The 15,243-nt window shown below is 44.6% G+C and overlaps 2 protein-coding genes across 3 annotated transcripts; both read left to right on the forward strand.

The window, feature by feature from the left end:
* Positions 1 to 1,221: 1,221 nt before the first annotated feature.
* On the forward strand, positions 1,222 to 10,074 carry mterf4 (mitochondrial transcription termination factor 4). 2 transcript variants are annotated; one of them, XM_083659235.1, is made up of 5 exons: positions 1,222 to 1,240; positions 1,606 to 2,044; positions 2,200 to 2,384; positions 5,679 to 6,064; positions 8,534 to 8,793. In XM_083659235.1, the coding sequence occupies exons 2-4, from the start codon at positions 1,702 to 1,704 to the stop codon at positions 6,060 to 6,062; spliced, it is 912 nt and encodes a 303-aa protein (XP_083515361.1). In that variant the 5' UTR covers positions 1,222 to 1,240; positions 1,606 to 1,701; the 3' UTR covers positions 6,063 to 6,064; positions 8,534 to 8,793. The 2 variants fall into 2 exon arrangements, with proteins under 2 accessions (XP_083515361.1, XP_083515360.1); XM_083659234.1 differs by lacking the exons at positions 1,222 to 1,240; positions 1,606 to 2,044; positions 2,200 to 2,384; positions 5,679 to 6,064 and adding an exon at positions 7,390 to 7,642 and having other exon boundaries at positions 8,534 to 10,074.
* Positions 10,075 to 10,447: 373 nt separating this feature from the next.
* LOC310796835 (putative G-protein coupled receptor 148) lies at positions 10,448 to 12,318 on the forward strand (the record flags this gene model as incomplete). The annotated part of the gene is made up of 4 exons (XM_083659065.1): positions 10,448 to 10,734; positions 10,829 to 11,089; positions 11,254 to 11,416; positions 11,920 to 12,318. 4 exons carry the CDS (start codon positions 10,448 to 10,450, stop codon positions 12,316 to 12,318), a joined length of 1,110 nt encoding a protein of 369 aa, XP_083515191.1.
* Between the last annotated feature and the right edge of the window lie 2,925 nt (positions 12,319 to 15,243).

Below are 15,243 nucleotides of genomic sequence, written 5' to 3' on the forward strand. Positions count from 1 at the left end.
TGTTGCTGGAGGTCAGCCCTCTCCTTCTCCAACACAGCAACTCTTCCTTTCACTCGCCAGCAGTTTCTGGCTGACCTGCTGCCGTGTGAGCAGTTCTTGATAGAGGTTGTTCAATGACGCATTTTCCTCCCTGACAGCATGGAGCTTACTGGCGGTTTGTTGTATCTCAAAATGCGTTGATGGAGCGCACCGTTCTTCGCTTCAAGGAGTTGAGGCCTCGTACCACCCTCTTCAGTAGGGTAGGCTTCTTTGGGACCAACGTCTGTTCATCTCTGTCGTGGTGCATCTGTTGGTTCGCTTCGTCTGTGACGGCCTGTATCTTCTGCTTCCATGCATTCTGCTCCAGCACACGGGCTTCCTGATTCTGGAGGATTTCCTTCCAGAGGTCGTTGTCATGCTGGAGGTCAGCCCTCTCCTTCTCCAACACGGCAACTCTCTTCCTTTCACTCGCCAGCAGTTTCTGGCTGACCTGCTGCCGTGCGAGCAGTTCTTGATAGAGGTTGTTCAATGACGCATTTTCCTCCCTGACAGCATGGAGCTTACTGGCGGTTTGTTGTATCTCAAAAGCTTTCTGCTCCTCTGTCATCTGTGTGAACCGGTTTGTAAAGTAGGCCATGATGTCAATGATGTCTGTAAAGTGTCTGGTAGACTTCTGATTGAGTACCCCACCTCCCGCACTTATATTGGCCTCATTGAAGGGATTATGACGTCACAAATGACGCTATCAATACGCTGCAGAGTGATTGGTTCTGAGCGTTCTAGAGAGCAGCGCTGATTTCATATATGGTATGACGTCTTTATGGAGGGGGATGCAAATCTCGGCAGGTACAAACTGCCGAGATGTGCACCCCCCTCCATAAAGCCAGGAGAGATCCCCAGGTCTCGAGGTCATCTGTACCCGGATTTTAACCACCAAAGTCGGCTTCCATGAGCCAGAAGAGAGCCCCAAGCATGGAAGTCACCTCCACGCGGATCTAATGCATCAAAGTCGGTCTCCGTGAGCCAGGACAGACCCCCTGGCTTGGAGATCACATCTACCGACAATTATATCATTTTTAAACAGTTAAGTTTCCGTATAAATCATTACAATATATGCTCCCGGAAGGTGGGGATGCAATTCTCGGCGGGGGTGCAAAACTCGGCATGACACCGGAACCCATTTCTAACAGTCACCGCTGGAAGAGGGAAGTATTTTCACGACGGACAAGCAAACATGAGTGCCCGAGTAGCAGGACGTCAGGTGAATTATGAAAGACAAGACAATTGAAGACAATTTCACCTTATGTTTTAGCCAGTTGGTTGCTAGACTGAAAACATTATTTATCGACTTCATATTTCTGAGATTTCGTAGAAATGTTTGCGATAGAAGTTAGCCAACCAGTAAACCCCATTGATAACGTTGACATTGATGTTTGCTAACTTCAGCTAACGTTATCGCCATACTCCTTTCCCCTCCTCTGTAACTACACTAGCTAACGTTATGTCCATCCATAGCAGTTATCTTTGTCCTGTTGTGTTGTAGCTTTTCAGCATAACGTTGGCTCTCCTTCATTAGGGGAAATGGGGATATAACGTGTGTTTGGCTATCTTGTGTCTATTCCACAGGTTCTTCAATGGACTCTGAGAAAAGCCACTTCCCCTGTATTCAGTCCAATTCAACCTGGGAGATGTCCTGTACTATCGCACCTGCAATCGCTCTCCATGGGCTGCAGATTCCTCTCTTCCTCCACCAGCCAGAGTAACCTACAGTCACTGCAACACAACCATGAGCTAGCTTCTTTTCCTAAGCAGCTGTCCCTACACTCTTTACTCAATATGGGCTTCACCGACACCCAGGCAGAGCAGGTGTACGAGGCAGTGTCCAAAGCCAGAGGAGGGAGTGCTGCAAAACATGCCCTCTCAACTCTCACCGCTCTTTTCGCCCTGAGCCTCAACCCCTCTAGCGTCCTGAAAGTGCTGGAGAAATGTCCTGAACTTTACCACGTCAAGGACTCGCAGCTTCATCAGCGCATAGCCAACCTGCGGAAGCTAGGTTTAGCTGAAGGTGAGAGACCCTGGTCTTTGTGCAGCACATTTTATTTGAACCATTGGGGTAGGCAAGTGCAGTTCATAATCAGAATCACTGGATATCTAATGTGTGCTGCTCTGCATGAATAATATCCCAACATTATTTCCCCCTGTGTCTCCCCCCCCCTGCAGGTGGTCTTCAGAGAGTGGTGGCGTATTACCCCCCGATCCTGAACGTGCCTGTGAAGAGAATCAGAAGTGTGGTGCTGTTGCTCAGAGAGAAGTGCCTGTTCACCGTCCAGCAGGTCACAGACATCCTCAGAGATTCTCCAGCCCTCGTGCAGGAAGACCTGGGTCAGCTGGAGTACAAGTTCCAGGTCAGAATATAGACCCAATGAGAAACAAATGACGTATGCACTAATTTTCTTATTTCTTCTTTTAAACTTTCTGTACCTCACCTGTCGAGGGACTGCGGATGGAAATTAGCTAAGGCTATAATCCGGCACATTTACATGAAAATGTTCATTAATGTTGCACTGTCCCTGAAATAAATAAATAAATAAAAATAAATAAATTGGTCCTAGGCCTGTACGATAGGAGAAAATTCTTCGATGTGCGATAACATTGTTCAATATTGTGATGACGATATTACTTGCGATAAACAAATATTGAAGTATGCATATTAGCTATACAGTTCCAATGTCTTTATGCTTTACTAACTGCTAACATAGACCCCAAACATTGAATAGCCTATGCCCATTAAAGCATGGCTCCCCGTTACCAACTCAAGCTGAAACTACACACAGCGTGTTTGGGCTTTGGCGGAGGGGCAGAGCGCAATGCTGCAAGGGAAAGGTGCGTGCTGGGTTTATTCAAGTCCAAGAATTGGGGTTTGAATGGGTTTGAATCCGCACAGCAGCAGTACAACAGACACGTTTCAGCCTGTGGCTTTCCTCAGTGTTAAATGAGAGAATGGGTATGACCCCATATATAAGAAGGCAAAAAACAGGGAATGCATCCAGCTGGCACAGATCAATAATTAAGCAATCAGAATACATAGAAATACAAAAAATTAAATACCATAATATGGAGATGGCACATATGAGAACCAGTAACACAAAAAGGCCAGGAGAAGCAGCCAACATAAATAAATTCTACATATGAAATAGAAATAATTATATATTTTAAGCGGGTATGGTACTGAGATCCCAAATTGCCCATATCTCCACATGAGGGCACTATACAAAGGTAGACTACACAGACGCAAGGGTAGACCTCCCATAGACAACAAATCCCCATAGGAAGGATACTTGGATAGAACCCATAATAGAAAAAACCTTTATAAAATCAGAATACAAAAAATTGTAATAAAGGTAAAAGGTACTCATCAAAAACACTGAGGAAGGCCTGTGTGCCGAAACTGTTTGTTGCTGTGCTGCTGTCCTACCCAGACTACAGGTATTAAACCTTTGAAAGGACTTTTTTGTGTGCTGGCCTTTTCTGCTTTGACTTGATAATTGTATGTGCCTTGCACCGAAATTATTTATATATTTTTTGGAGTGTGCTCGCTGTTCACTCATCAAAGTAACCCATGTCCTACAAAAGACCCATACACATCGTAAGATCACATGGCACAGTTATCCAGACCCGAGGGGAATGCACATATTTGCCTCGTATGAATGGGTATGAATGTCTATGAATGTTGGTGGTGGTCGGAGGGGCCGTAGGCGCGAAATGGCTGCCACGCTTCCGTCAGTCTTCCCCAGGGCAGCTGTGGCTACATCACCCGTAGCTTACCACCACTGGTACGAATGGTGTGAATGAATAATGATTCCTGTGAAGCGCTTTGGGTGTCTAGAAAAGCGCTATATAAATCCAATCATTATTATTATTATTATTATGGGCAACCACCTTTCACAAGAGGCGAATAAACCACATAGCCTATATAAACCAAAATTAATCATAAATAGTCGGAAGTGACCAATCTGAGGAACTAGAGAGGATTTGAGAGACAAGCCAGAATAAGATAGCAAGGCCATAGAGAAAGTTAATTCATAAAAAACAAGACAAAAGTCATTCCTCATTTAAGCCTCTAGGATGTTCGTTTTGTAAGTACCGTAATAGATCCAGAACGCTTCTCTTTGGAGAAGTTTCTCTTCTCTATCGCCACCCCTCAACAGAGGACCCACGGACTCTATCCCCATAATAAAGCATAAACTGGACACATTGTGACCAACACAATTTAAATGTTTGGCCACAGGGGACCTCTCGTCATGAGTTCTGATACTGCTTTTGTGTTGTTCAGATATGCGAGTTCTCAGTCCTCTTTTAGTTTTGCCTACATAACACAAGCCACAGGGACATTTCAACAGATAAATCACATGTGTGGTTCTACAAGTGATTCTACCCCTGACATTCAACTTTCTGCCTGTATGATGATGGGAAAAATGCACACCTTTAATATTGGCATTGCAATCGATACAGTTGGAGCAAGGAAAATTCCCAGACGGGAGAGAACGTAAAAAATGTGTAGGCTTAACATAAAGGTTTGTCTTGACAAGTTTATCCCTCAAGTTGTTAGGACGCTTGTTCGCAAATATAGGGGGATTAGCGAACTCGCGGCCGCCAACTGGATCACTGGACAAAATGTGCCAATGTTTTTTTACAATGCTTTTAACTGAATGAGAAATGCGAGAAAATGTGAATGGCAACATGAGAGACTGAATATTACGCGAGGGGGGCTTCGGGACTAAGAGGCTATCTCTGTCAAACTCACGAACCCTAGTTAAACGATTAATACAAATATTATCACTTTAATGTTTCTCGCGAAAACGAGAACAAAGATCAAACTCCTCCTCAGAGCTACAAATCCTTCTTATTCTCAGAAGTTGACTATAAGGTAAGCTCCTTTTAAGGCTGTGTGTCAATGGAAAATTATTGAGTAAAACAAAATGCAAGTGACACACCACATATTTAGAGCTGGACAATATGGTTGAAAAAACAACAACATGGCAACCACAAGGACCCTTCGTGAGCTCAATCATAATTACTGTTCATCTCAACAGTACCTAGCTGATTGTGTTTCTATGTACTTGGCTGTCGCAACAGGGTTGAATAGATAGATTTTATTTCTGTGCTATTTTTGCCTAGGAAGTGGGAACTGGTTATTTGCTATCACTGTGTTGCTATAACCACATCTAATTTGCACGCTAGTTAATAATGCATTTAGTGGAAGCTGGCATTAGTAGTTGCTTCGTAACATTAACAGTAGTTGCTTCCTGGTGAACTTTGGCTAACAATGCCTAAAACCAGCTGTTTGTTTATTCAGGTTAACGGAGCTGACTCTGACTCATAGTGCTCCATTCACTCATAGTACCATTGATTCAGTATGTTAGTTGTAACACAATATAACTCCTAACAATCTTTTTCAGGTATTTTTTTTCTAGCCAGATAGTTAAAATAGTTAAATATTTTTCCGTTATTTGCACTGGGACATCCTTGATGTCGCATGGCATGGTTGTTAGGAGATTTGTAATGCCAACTGCAAAGCCTCCATAGTACTGTAACTGATTATTAGTTATGCTCTTTAAATGTGTTTTTGACATTCTAAAAAGTGATCGTTGCCATTTTTGTCCATTTGTAACAGCATATGTTCCCCCATCTTTCCACAGTACGTCTACTTCCGCATGGGTGTCAAACAAGCGGAGATGGTGAAGTCCAGGCTGTTCCGGTTCTCTCTGGACGAGGTGCGCTGCAGGCACTGCTTCCTGGAGCGCAGGGGCCAGTACCAGACCCCAGACAAGAAAGGACAGACAGAAATCATCAACCCCAAACTCAGCAGCATCCTGCACGTTGACCAGGAAACCTTCCTCACAGACGTTGCCCAGGCAGCAGCAGACGAGTATGACGTCTTTCAGAAGCTGATGGCGAGAGAATGGCAGGAAGAGGAGCAGCAGCAGCAGAGGGGCACCGAAGCTGATAGTGATGATGAGGATGATGGGGAAGATGAAGAGACTGGAGGGAGGAGTGGATACATGAAGAGGAAGAAGAGATGAGGGTGAGGAAATGAGGGCGTGGGGGAATTGGGGGGGATCTTAAGAGGAGATTACATGTTCTGTTAAATGCTGTTTAAAGTTGTAACACTGGCAAATAAAACTGTCAACTAGTTGTTGAACTCAAAGTTTTGCTAGGAGTGGTTATAGAGAATTCTTATCTAAAACACACCAATTTTTTCATATAATTTTGTCAGACATACTGTGAACAGACAAGTTCGAAAAACATGTCATTGGTGCTGTATCTCCAAGTTCAGATTGGTCTCTCCTGAATTTACACTCCAGACTCCTTTTTGTTAAGTGAACAGAGAGGTTTGAAGTTTAATTACGGTATGTGCTTGGTCATTTTCATTGGAGATACACATATTTCTGCATTATCTAAGTGGCCTCATCCAGATATGAGGTGTGATGATGTCAACAGCTCATCTCACTATAAGGCGGAGGGGTGCGCGGCGTGGCGCACAATTGCTCAACCGCGCATGCTCAGAACGGCGCGCAGAGTGTGGCGCTAGTAATGATTCTCGTAGGCTAATAGATAAAGACACACTGTATTGATAAGTTATAACGCCAGTTTGTGCATTCTGTCTGGGGTGAAGATTGTGACAATAAGTCCCGACATCTCTTCCCTCTGATAAAGGTTTTGGGCTTTCCTTAGGTGGCCTCAGAAGTTGGGTTAAAGCAATGTGTCAGTGGCTGGATTACCCATGATGCTTCTTCTTCTTCTCGGCTGCTCCCGTTAGGGGTCACCACCACAGTGACCCCTGTGCTTGCTTGATGCTATGTTAAGAGGGAAAGTGTGAGCCTAATCCATTTAATGGTGTTTTTTAAGTGATTTTCAAATTACCGTAAATTCCGGACTATAAGCCGCACCTTTTTTCCCGTTTTTTGGCCTTTTTTGGCCCCTGCGGCTTATATAACGGTGCGGCTTATCTATGGATTTTTTCAAAAAAAAAAAAAAAAAAAAAAATCTCTCTTTTTTTAGCACTCTTTCTAACTATAAATCCACTTCTGTTTTAATTTCCTCTCTTGCCCTCTTTTCACCACACTGTATGACACTGTATGACACTGTGTGCACTGTAAATAACAACACAGGTGGTGTTGTGTTATGTTGTTTTGTTGAAATGTTAATAAATGGGAGCATTACATATGGTAATTAAACATTAAAACACAAAAAAAAAAAAAAAAAAAAAAAATACCATTAAAACACCCGCGGCTTATAGTCCGGTGCGGCTTATATAAGAAAAAAATAGTCAACTTAGAAGGTGCGGCTTATACACCGGTGCGCCTTATAGTCCGGAATTTACGGTAGTTCTTACAAATTCAATGTGATTTGAATCTCAGAGGACATTGAGCAAGTATCATGGGGAACAGCTAAGATGTGAGAAGCACCACCCCGTTACTATGTGACAGCCGAGTGGCCATCGCTTTCTACATCCCTGTATTATCTGTATGAGTCAACACAGAGAGAGAGAGGACATGGACAGATAAGACTGACTACAGTCGTTCAGAGCAGACATTGATTATAGAAGCATAAAGCCTAATGGATGAGCAACCCTCGTGCGTTTGCCTGCTCTGGACATCAGGTAAGAAAAGTCATTCAGGCTCTACCTGTTGCTCAGGTGAAATGATTTCAGCCAAACATCACCTTTGGTCAATCAATAATCTGTCAATAGGTGTGTCTGTGTCTGTGCAGTGTTTGAAAAGAACCAGACGATTTTTTTCGGGTTTGTGTTTTGAGAGTTTGAAGCTATATGTAGACCGTATGTATGTGGCCATGATGGAAATAAGTGTTTACACTTTTTCATGTCATCCCTTGGATTTTAGTCATTTTATCCAAAATAAAATCAATCAATTTTGTATTATTACTACTGCCTTAAATATTCATCAATTTAATGACAATGTTAAACCCTGTTGTGCCATCTCTGATAGTATATAAAGATAAAGTGCAACTTTAAATTTGAAGAAAGTGTTTCATTTTCATGTTTAAAAATACATTCAAATTATTATTGATTATACATATTTCTTAACGGATTCAGTTTGCAACATAACATTCAAGGGTCAGAGTCATTACTGTATACTGTAATATTTAAATTTTGGTCTTTTTACAGTTTGCTCATTTTAATAATGATCTGGAAATTGTTGTCCAACAAGCTTTAAAAAAGTCCTACTTAGCTAATCCTGATCAAAACCGAGGGAGCTTGAGAATGTAGACAAATACAGTAGAAGTTTGCCCAACCTGCAGTATAGCAAGATGATGGATATGTGAACAACAAGACAGATTTTCCATAGTCCATACAGGAGATACAGTAATACACATAACGCACACACATTGTGGTTATAGAAAATAGCCTCTCACTATTTACATTTGTTATAATTTGCCTAAAGTCTTTAGGCAAATAAGGCAAGGCTAAAACAAAAAAGGTTTTGATGCTACTCCACTCGGGTAATAAAGTCCTGTCTATTTTCATCCACAGGAACCTGCTGGAGGAAGTAGGCTACAAACAATAAAGCACAAGTCACGCATCAGTATCACGGGGCAAACAACATTTTCACACACAATAGAAAGAATATTTCTGAGCATCTCTATCTGTTTCAATCCCCAAAGACAAAATGACTTTAAAAATGGCAAACCTCACACAGGACTGGGTTGAGAATCTGCAGAGGTGGCACCTAGAACTGTTCTTCATCCCCACCACCGTCATCAGTCTGGCCACCTTGCTCGCCAACCCTGTCCTCCTGGCGTGCATCTTCCTGTCTCGAGCCTTGCGCCAGGAGACCCGTTACCTGCTGGTGGCCAACACCCTGGCGGCAGACGTCATCTTCCTCGTCCTGAACCTGGCCACAGCGTTCTGCAACATCTTGGGCGCTCAGATACCTCTGCTCCTGTGTGAGCTGATCATGGCCATCACCGTCACCACCTACTGCTGCGCCATCCTCACCGTCACCCTCATGGTGGCCGACACCTACGCAGCGGTCCGCTGGCCGCTCCATTACCACGACCTGCTGCCGCCCGCCCGCACCCACCGCATCCTGGCGGGGGTGTGGGTGCTGGCAGCCGTGTACCCCCTCTCCCTGGTGATCGTGATGGAGGTGAAGAGGGACCATGACCCTGAGAACATGGCCGTGTGTCTGGTGCTCATCTCCCTGGGCTTCATGGACGCCAAGAACACGGTGTGGGTCCACATCTACTTCAGCATAGCAGCGGTCATCTGTGCCTTGCTCATCTCCTTCTGCTACGTACGGCTCTACATGGTCACTAAGACCCAGGGCATCTGGCAGAGCCGCTTCTCCAGGGCGCGGGTCACCTTGCTGGCCCACGGTGTCTTGCTGCTGCTTTACTTCGCCCCGGGCGTGGTCTTCACCGTGGAGCTCTCCCTGTTCCAAGACATAAGCCTGGAAGTCCGGGTGTGGATCAGCACAGTCAATATGTGTGTTATCATGTTGCTGCCCAGGGCATTAGCTCCTTACCTGTATGGGCTGAGGTACAGAGAGATCTCTGAAAGTGTGCTGCAGCTGCTACATCGACACAGGACACTCAGTCAGGTCAGTCAGGTCACAGTGGCTTAAAGACACATTGGAACTGTCTGACCTTATTTATACACAAATTAGAAAATATTTAAATAATAATATTTAATAAGAATTGGCATTTCAAAATGACCAATGATTGAAAAAAACAAATCAAATCTCTTGTGATTTGCTTATTTCAGTTGTATGCGTATTGTCTATTGTCCTCCAGCAAACAAAGAAACTACTCTTCCAATGTTATGTTCTTCATATGAGGTTTGGTTCACCTCCAACCCCCTGCTTTGTAGTTTAACATAACATCACTCAACTCACGGCTGTTGTGAAATGTAAATGTTTCTGTGAAGGAGTCAACATCCCTGCCAACTTAAGTATTCACTCTATTTTCATAAGCACTGCCAAAAAAATGTTTTGTTTTTTGAGATGCTTGTGAATCTTTCTTTGTTTATACAGTTTGTTGTCTGTTTTAAAGATGGCTCCAACTGGAACTACTGTGCTGAACTCTGTTGTCCAACCTTTTGTCTCGTTGATTCTTGTGTTGATTCGTCAGTAAACCCAGAATAGACATGTCGAATAAATTCCATTTACCAAAAATATGTGTGATATCCTCATTACATAATGTAAAAGCCATGTAAAAGCTACTGCTCAGACTCAGTTTTATGACCACAAAGCACTTAACGCCATTTGCCTCCAAAGTCTTGTTTGTCTAAACCTGGGTGTCCACAGAGATCATTAACAAAAGGCTAATCGCCTTGGCACTTTCACCACTAAAAGAGACGGCGAAGCACCACCTCCTCTCACTCTGTACCATTAGCCAGGAGAGGATTGTGGATGGAGGCGAGGCGGAGAGGCTGGCTGCAGTGATGATGGGGACCGACAAGGACCCGATTAGTGACCCGATCGCCAAGTCCCTGCTGTGTGCCATCGGTAACTGGTACAACAGCTCTGGCCTGGCAGAGAGACACATGCGTCTGTCCACTGAGGGCGGCAATGCCTCTGACCCGCTGCAGAGACAGATTGAGCTCTTCATCAGCGAGTGGTACGTCCTGCTGTCTCTGCACCACTGTAGGGTGCTGCAGCTGCTGTGCCCCATCTTAGGCTTCGTGGCTGTCTCCTTGGTCATTCCTGTCATCCTGGCCAAGATCCTAACCAGGTAAGTCACACACACACACACACACACACACAGAAATATACAAGAACGTCTGCCATTTTAAAATGCATCTTATGTTCCTGCCATCCTCCTATAGGCGCCAGATGCGTCAGGAGACACGTTACCTTCTCCTGGCCAATGTGTTGCTCAGTGATCTGCTGTTTCTGGCCACGTACATGCTGAGTACCTGTGTGAACGCAGCAGGGGTGCTGATGTCCGAGTGGGCCTGCGCTACTGTGCTTTTCCTGCTGGGGGTGCTGTATAGCTCTGGGATTCTCAGCACCAAGGCTATAGTCCTGGACACCTCACTGGCAGTGCTGGTCCCACTGCGGTACTTTGCCCTGTGGCCAGTGTCCAGGTACGGGTCGTAGCAACAAAAAAAGGAGGCATGGAGATAGTTAACCATGGTCAAATAAAATACAAGGCTTTGCTATCTTTGTCATTCTGTTCAAGTGTCTGCCTTCTTCATTCTCGCTCTCCCTGTCTCACACTGTAAGTGTGTCCCGCTCCCTGTCTCTGTAGGACCAGGAGGGCCATTGTGGGTATCTGGGCTGTGTCGGTGCTCTTCCCAGCTGGATGTGCAGGTGTGTTCCTGTGGTACCACACCACTGACCCATGCTCCCTCCACATCTGCTCTGCACCTCTGATCCTGGTGCTCACCGTCAGCCTCTCCAAACCCTTGCAGGTGGATCACAAATCACATGTTTTAATCCATTTCCATACTTTCCCAAAAGTGTTCTAGCTCTTATTCTCAACCTTTTTAACACCAAGGACACATTATTAAGGACACATTATTAGGGCCACGGACCCCCATTTGATGAGATGTGTCTTGGACAAAAATCTGAGAATAATTGTATTGTTATTAGATATGATTTTGTCCAGAATTCCATGAAGATCTGTATTGTATGTAGAGATAACCTGTGAAACTATGTTCAAAATAGTCATTCTTGTACATTCTCTGTGTTAATGTCTTGTAAATGAAATAATGGTGAAGTTGAACAAATCATCAATTTGCTGGGGACCCCCTTGAAACCCAGTGAAGGACCCCTGATGGTCCTCGGACCCCAAATTGAGAAACCGCCTGGATCACAATCTGTGCATCATGAAGTTGTCGTAGCACTGTCATTACACAGGCTTACATCACATGTGCGTCTAATTTATTGATGTATTGACTGATGTTTTCCACAGATGACTTTGCTCCTGACAGTGACCGTCGTCCTGCTGATCTTGCTCCTGGTCTTCACCGGGTATGTGGTTCTGTACTGGCGCACTCGCATGGCGGGCGTCTGGAGGGACCAGCGCTCGTCCCGGGCCAAGGGAACCTTCCTCATCCACTACCTTCACCTCTTCCTGTCCTGCTGCCCCATGCTGCTGGTGGCCATTGAGCTGCTCCTGTACTGCCATGATCAGGGTGTGCAGGACCTGCGTGTCAACCTGTGGCTGTCTCTGGTGGTGTGTAACTTGTTGCTGGTGCTGCCCAAGGCCCTCGCACCCTACCTGTTCGGCTTAAGGTACAGAGAACTGAGAGGGGCCCTGCTCCAATTCTACCGTCTGAAGAGGCCCCCCGCTATCGTCCCTGTGATGTGACTTTGGGAATGCATGAAATCCAACAAAGGACTGTGCGAGGACAGCACCGTTGTGTATCTCACCTAGGGCTGCAACTAACGGTTATTTTTTTATTATCGATTAATCTGTCGATTATTTTATCGACTCGTTGGTGTAGAAAATGTCACAAAATGGTGAGAAATGTTGATAGGCACTTAGGACCTTCAAACCATTCAGTCTCTCTCCCGCCTCACGATGCACCTTTTGTTCTGTTCGTTTGTTTAATGTAGTTGTGCGTTTAGTTATTTCCCTTAGTTTTGCTTCATCAATGATTGTTTTTTTTTTGTTTTTTTTTATAATTATTTTTTTATTTTTAATACACAAACAAGAAAAACAAACTCAGACACAGGAAAGAAAAGAAAAACAAAACAAACATACAACATTACAACATACCAGTCACATAAGGTGCTTGTGCTTGAAAAATTATGGCGCATGGGATCCCACGCAAGGGGTCCATGTAAAACCAGACGGGCGAGCCATCCGCCACCTCTAACCTCAGTCACTTATCATTCTTGACCTCGTCAAAGTAGGCCAAGAACGGGTCCCAGATAGTTGAGAATCTTCTAAGCGAGTTGGTTCTCAGGGACCTGAGTCTCTCCATCTGTATAACAAAGATCATGTCCATCAGCCACACGTGAAAAGAAGGTGAAGAGGAAGACTTCCATTCCTTCAAAATAAGTTTTTGGCGACAGTTGTCCCGAGTGTCAGAGATTGCTGCAAAGCTGTAGGGAAGTTCAGAGAGGACTCCGAGCATCCGAATATTGCGAGTTCCGCCTCCAGTTGCAGGGTTATTTTGTAGGCCTTAGAGTACCAATCAAATATTTTGGCCCAGAACCCCGCTAGTAAAGGGCAGAACCAGAAGGCATGAGATAGTGTGCCCTCCGACACCCGACACCTGTCACACAGTGGTGAGACAGAAGGATAGATCTTGTGCAATTTATGCTTGGAGTAGTGAAGACGGTGAGCAACTTTAAATTGGATCAGCTGGTGTCTGCTATTGATTGAGCAGAGTTGCACTACAGACAGACTCCTTTCCCATGTAATGTCAGATACTGTAAATCAATACCAAGCTCCCCCTGCCACGCTTCTCTGATCTTCTCGGTAGAGGCTGTGTTGCAGTTGTCAGACACACAAATCTAGAGATAAGATGCTTGGAGTGAGGAGGGCCCAGCAACACATCGAAAAATGCATGTTCATTTGGGAGCACTTCAAAGGAGTAAATCTTGGAACGAACATAATTTCTAATTTGCAGGAATCTGAGCCAGTTCGCGCCGGGCAATAAATTATTGTTTTAACGTTTACTTTGGTGTATGACTCCAACTCAAGGAAGTAATAAATGAGGGGAGTCATATACCAAGGTTAGTAAAAGTTAAAACAATTTAACTAAAGGAAAATAACTAAACACAAGCTACATTAAGACAAATGAACAGAACAAAAGGTGCATCGGTGAGGAGGAAGAGAGGCTAATGGTCTGAAGGTCTTAAGGTCCCACTAGCGGAATCACAGAGTTGGCATGCAGCTTCTCCTCTTTCTCCCCAGAGGGTTTTCATAGTGCACTTCAGTGGCTGATTACAACTCTGTCCACCTGTGGGCTCCTCCACTCTGGAGCACCTGCTGTGGCCTACTCCACTCTGGAGCTCTCCATGGTGCTGAACCTGTCTTGAGTCATTTTGGCCACTAATTAGCCATTTTGGCCCATTTAGACAGGCAAAAATGTTGCCCATTTAGACAGGCAAAAATCTGGCTCCGTTAGGTCCCCCGCACAGGGGTGCTCTTTACAGTTCCTGACAGATTAAGGGCGATCGCACGTAAATGTCATAGCTGTGGCCGAACACAATTCTTTCTGCTCACTCACACATTCAGACACTTTGCATTCTTATTATAGGATAGGATAGGATGAGTGCACCGGGCCCAGGTGCACCCAATCAACCTAACGACCCCAACACCAGGCTCCTGCAAGGCAGGGCCAGGCAAGAGAGGAGGGTCATCACAAAAGCTAAAATTATCAGACCCTCACCCTAGGACAAAATAAGTGGTCTAATGTGTGCCAATTTAGGGGTGCTTGCTTGACATGAAAAGGTTTCCGAACCACAGATTTAGATGGCTCTGTGTGTGTGTGTGTGTGTGTGTGTGTGTGTGTGTGTGTGTGTGTGTGTGTGTGTGTGTGTGTGTGTGTGTGTGTGTGTGTGTGTGTGTGTGTGTGTGTGTGTGTTGCAATGACTCTCCATAAGATACATGTGTAAAGTGAACAATTCTCCCAATATTTGGTAACAGGCTACACACAGTTCAAAACAGAGTGTGATGATGAAGCTGGGGCCCTTCTTCAGGGAACTCAGTTGGTAGCTCTCTGAAAATGTGGCGCAACAGCATAAGGAAGTTGTGACATCCTTTGTTCCATCGAAGCTCCTCCTCCCTCCACCTGAATAACAGTTGTGTAGCAATGTTGTTTCATCCTGTTTTCACGTGTCCCGGCCGGTATCATAAACAGCTGGAAAACATATCTTTGATAGCACATATCTTTTTGGTATTTGATTTACCACTTCTATGTCTAAGCTATGGAACCACTGCACAAACTATTCCGGGACATGGAAATAAACACGTCCATTCATGCTTTCTCTGTGTTTGTTTGTCTTAACAGTTACAGAAACACGCGCAAAACATGAAATACTTTCTTCATTTACACGCTGATAACGAGAAAATCGATGTAAAAACGGTGTTTTCTCTGTTAACTCAGTTCAACTTTTTCCTCTACAGTTGATCTTTGTTTGCAAACAAAGAAAAGCCACGTGTAGAGCTGGTGGCGTTTGGGAAGTGGTGTTTCTCTGTGCGCATAATTAATTATGCTCGCCTTCAAGTAAACTACATTGCCCATAATGCACCACTGACGCCAGCTGACTGGGCCGAGTC

This window comes from Poromitra crassiceps, assembly GCF_964638095.1.
Source record: "Poromitra crassiceps genome assembly, chromosome: 23".
NCBI classification, from domain to species: Eukaryota; Metazoa; Chordata; class Actinopteri; order Beryciformes; family Melamphaidae; genus Poromitra; species Poromitra crassiceps.